The 4,902-nt window shown below is 44.4% G+C and overlaps 1 protein-coding gene across 1 annotated transcript; it reads right to left on the minus strand.

Annotated features, from left to right (window-relative positions):
- Positions 1 to 352: 352 nt before the first annotated feature.
- On the minus strand, positions 353 to 1,726 carry LOC126346932 (craniofacial development protein 2-like). The gene is made up of 2 exons (XM_050002232.1): positions 886 to 1,726; positions 353 to 573 (listed from the first exon to the last, which is right to left on the minus strand). The coding sequence occupies exons 1-2, from the start codon at positions 1,724 to 1,726 to the stop codon at positions 353 to 355; spliced, it is 1,062 nt and encodes a 353-aa protein (XP_049858189.1).
- Between the last annotated feature and the right edge of the window lie 3,176 nt (positions 1,727 to 4,902).

A 4,902-nucleotide genomic window follows, 5' to 3' on the forward strand; every position in this document is an offset into this window, starting at 1 on the left:
GGTAGATTCTGGAAGCTAAGATCTGTAATCGCATTAGGACGACTCTTGCATAAGCTTTGCCGGCTTCACTTAGTAATGAAATGCCTCGGTAATTGTTACAGTCACTTCTGTTCCATTTCTGTTTATATAGAGTAACTATCCTCGAATTCCGCATACTCATCGGGATATAACCGTCTTCCCAGCTGGTTGTGATAAGTGAATATAAATGTTTGAGAAGAACAGACTTGTTATACTTAATAACCTCTGCAGGGATCCCATCTTCACCTGGGGCCTTTCCGTTAGCAAGAGAATCTATTTCTCTACTAAGTTCTTCCATAGTAGGCATTGCATCTAGTTCTTCCATAACTGGCATTTAGTTGATGGCGTCACATGCATCCTTGCTAACTTCATTCTCGGCTGCATACAACTCGAGGTAGTGTTCAACCCAGCGTTCCATTTGTTTGCCTTCATCAGTAATGACTTCACCCGTCTTGGACTTCAGAGGAGCTGTTTTTCTGACAGTTGGTCCAACTGCTTTCTTAATACCATCGTACATTGCCTTAACATTCCCAGAGTCGGCCGCTTTCTGTATACCTGCACATAAATTCAGCCAGTAGTTATTTGCGCATCTCCTGGATGTTTGCTGTGCCCGGTTCTTTGCTTTTCGTAGGTCATCTCGAGTTCTTTCATTTGGGTTTCTTTTGTAAGCAAGCAAGGCTTTCCGTTTAGCCTCAGTGACTGGTTCCATTTCCTCCAAATTTTGCTCTTACCAGTCCTTATTTCTTTTTCCTTTTATTCCATAGGCCAATACTGCTGAGCTGTAGATTGCGCCAGAGAGTTTTGCCCATTTCTTATCAACATTTCTTTTTGCTTGCATGTTTCCTGGGGAAGCACTTTCAAAATTACTGGCAAAATCCTGCTTTCTTTGTGTGTCATCAACATGATCTGTGTTGATATGGGGATGACCTCTCGGTTTAGCGTGGTGACATTTCTTAGGAGTGAGCCTCAATGTGCACGCCACTAGGGCGTGGCCTGTGATGCAATCAGCACTATGGTAACTTCGTGTCAGTAGCACATTTTTAAGACCAGTACGCCTAGCTATGACTAAGTCAAGTTGATGCCAGTGATGAGAGCGCGGGTGTCTCCAAGACACCTTGTCCTGATCCTTAAGCTGGAGATATGTGTTTGTGATACAGAGTCCATAAAAGTAGCAAACTTCAAGCAGTCTCTGGCCATTTTCATTCATTTTTCCCACCCCATGATGTCCCAGGCAATTCGGCCATATGTCGTTATCTGATTCAAATCTAGCATTAAAGTCCCCTAGAATATACAGTGTCTCGGTGCTAGGTACCTTGGCTATTCTGTCACTGAGTAAGTCATAAAACAGATCCTTCTCTTCCATGCTGGATGATAAGGTAGGAGCGTACACATTTAGGATGTTGACAGTGCCACTTGAGGAGCATATTTTCAAATCAATAATTCGCTCTGTTCCACCGCATGGTGGCACAGTACAGTCCAGGAGGGCGTTTTTAACAGCTAATCCTACGCCATGAAGTCTTGGCTCGTCTTGAGACTTCCCCTGCCAGAAGAATGTGTAATTATCCTCCCTGACAGAGCCCGCGTCTGGAAGCCGCGTCTCCTGCAGTCCCGCGATGTCTCCATTCAAACGATGGACCTCTCTGTCAATTACTGCAGTCTTACGGATGAAATCAACCTCTTGGGCATCGTCAATGTACCTTGGACACATGGTCCTAACATTCCAGGTGGCAATACGAAATAGTGTTTTCTTTATTATTTCATTTTTGTTGTTGGTAGGTGTACTATATCAACCGGCTTGTCGAAGATTACTTCTAAGCTCCACACACCCCGTGAAGTAGGCGGATAGTGGCGGGACAGCATCTTATTGGCTGGGGGCTGCCCAGCTTGAGGCGGGCGGGAGCTGTCCGATAAGATGCAGTGATCTCTCCCACCGTCGGAAGTGGCCCCTGGCACTCGACTCTTACGCCAATCAGACAGAACTTATAACCGGTAACTGCCTCTTCCCGCGTTGTGCCGAAGTCCTTGGACGTCGCTGAAGTGTCCTCTCCAGGATGCTACAAGCCTGAGCGATAAATATGAAGACACGTGAGTTGCCCAATCATCACGGTCTCCCTCTCGACCTAAATGATAATATCCAGAGGAAAGGCAAGCCAATACGTCTGATATCACTTCGGTTGCAGGAGCTGCCGAAAGGGGACGTAGTACGCCTTCCAACCGCCTTTGGGGCCCCACTCCAGATTTCCTTTCAGGGTTTTCTCCCTTAACCTTCATCCCTCCCGAGACCAACCACAAGGCAGTGGTTGTTAAGGTAATTAGAGAAAGAAAAGGAATGGTAACTGAGGAGAGGGTAGGGAATAGGATATATAAGATATAGGATATAAGACGGGTCGTTGTGAGGCACGCTTTGTCTGGCTCCTCTGCTGAGACCTGCCCTGCTAGGTTGGACCTGCCAGTAGCTACGCTACCGCCGATATAGCTCTCAGCTTCCTTGGAGCACACAAACTCTCCCGCCCACACGGGCAGTGCTACGATAAGGCGGTGCCTCATTAGAGAGATACTTCACTAATTACACTCGAAGGTTTGGCAGTAACAGTCGATCTTTGGCAAAAAATTTGACAGTCGGTAACAGAAAGCAAAACATTGCATTGAAACAAGCTTTCCGTTCATAGTGCTGTGGAATGTGAAAAAAACCGCAAATTAGCATTCATAAGAAGAACAACAACACCAAAAATGCAACTGGAGCGTATGTAAGAAATTGTCCACGCAACCTGTAAGTACAGATCAAAACATTACTTCTTAATAGGAAATACCAACCACCAGAACTGTTTATAGGTACAGTGACAAAAATGTAAATTAAATAGCAAACATATTACATATTCCAGGCCACTGATGATGCCTTGCAGAAAATAAAGGCGAAACGCGTATGGCACTAAAATTGTGTTTTATTCAGTTGCTGTCAGATGGTCCATAAGTAAAAATTATCAATATACCGTACTGTAACCTACTTCCTTTGTTTTCGGACTGCATTTCCTTACGATTATTCCAATGAATCTCAGTCTGGCATCTGCTTTAGCGACGATTAATTTTATATGGTCTTCTTGCAAAATTGTGTAAAGTTAAGATAACTAGCCGGCCGCGGTGGTCTCGCGGTTCTAGGCGCGCAGTCCGGAACCGTGGGACTGCTACGGTCGCAGGTTCGAATCCTGCCTCGGGCATGGATGTGTGTGATGTCATTAGGTTAGTTAGGTTTAAGTAGTTCTAAGTTCTAGGGGACTAATGACCACAGCAGTTGAGTCCCATAGTGCTCAGAGCCATTTGAACCATTTTTTAAGATAACTACGAGGGAGGTGGATAGCGATAAAGCAATCAAAAAGGAGCTGTACTATTGAGATATGATGTCCGTGCTGGCCAAGGGAGATATAACAATTGATCCTCGTGCTCACAAAACCAGACCTGGACGATGTGAGCTGTGTCAACAGGAACCAAACCGTCTTCGAACACAGCATCACCATTGGGGAACAAGAATTGTATCACGGAATGGGCCTGATTATCGAAAATGGTTACATAAAATTTAGCACTAATGCGAACTTGCAGAGTACCTTTAAGGCTCATAGAATACCGCGATATGTCTGACCAAATCGTCACGAAAATCCCGCCATGTTTCACGTAAACTCCGCCAGAAACTGGAAACAGTGTGAAACAAGACTCGCTCGACCAAATGACTTTCTGCCATTGCTCCACAGTCCTGGGTCTTTGGCTTCAGCACCACGTTCTCCTGTTACAGACATTTGCATCATTGAGGAGTGATTTTGGAATTCCAGCTCCTCGCCCTGAAATTCCAAGCTAGTGCCGCTCCAATGTCGTTTTCGTGCTGACACGGTTCGGAAGAACGACATTCAGTATGAATTTAGCATGACGGCTGCACGCTCTTAATTTTCGTTAGAATCCTCTTCAATGACAGTCCGTCATGATCGCTCAACAGACACTTTTGTCCGTGTTGTCTCTTAGCGGGAGATTTTTTCCGCTTTTCCTCTCATCGGCGTAATTTTTGGATACGTTGCCTGTTGAAATACGTAACACTTCCACTACCTTGTCTATGGAAGTAACCACCATGCGACCAACAATTTATCCACGTTCGACTTCATATAACTTCGACATAATCCTCTCACATCGACACAGAACTCTGTTCTGACCGCGATTGGCACTTGAAACGTATTGGGAACATTACACAGGCGCCGTTCTTGGTCAAATGCAACGGCGCAACCTGCAACTTGGCCCAGTATTAGCATTTAACTTCAGCGTGAATTTTTCGCGATGTTCCCATACTTTTATCCAGCCTCTGTACATGAACCAAATATCGCCTTGTAACCATTCTGGCATAGAGACAGAAGATGGTGGAGAGAAAGCCGAATATTGACATCGGTCTTCGGAAATTGTTTCACCGCAAAATATTGTAATAAGGTTCGTCCTTTTAAACGTCGTACTGTCAAAATGGCAGATATTGACATTAATGAGAGTGGAATACAAAATCAGTTAAAACTGTTCATCAGTGAAAGACAGCTAGACCTGAGTTTCTACAGAGATTGTCCGAAAAACTTATTGCCTTCTGTAACCGATTGTTATCTTTTCCTCTTTTCTCTAACTTGTCCGTAGCAAGTTTCTGCGTCTCGTTCCGTTTATTCGATCTCTGAATGTGTCTTACCGGGGCACTAAGTTTCGTAACTACGCTTATTCTCGACGACAACTCGCGACATAGCAAATACAGGTTTCTTTGGATTTCGTATTTATGTACCAGTTATACATAACAAATATCGTTTGGGTGAGAAAATATTTTAACAAATACATATTTTTACATAGTACACTGAGAAGGTCGTTCCACACGAC

This window comes from Schistocerca gregaria, chromosome 1, assembly GCF_023897955.1.
Source record: "Schistocerca gregaria isolate iqSchGreg1 chromosome 1, iqSchGreg1.2, whole genome shotgun sequence".
Classification (NCBI taxonomy): domain Eukaryota; kingdom Metazoa; phylum Arthropoda; class Insecta; order Orthoptera; family Acrididae; genus Schistocerca; species Schistocerca gregaria.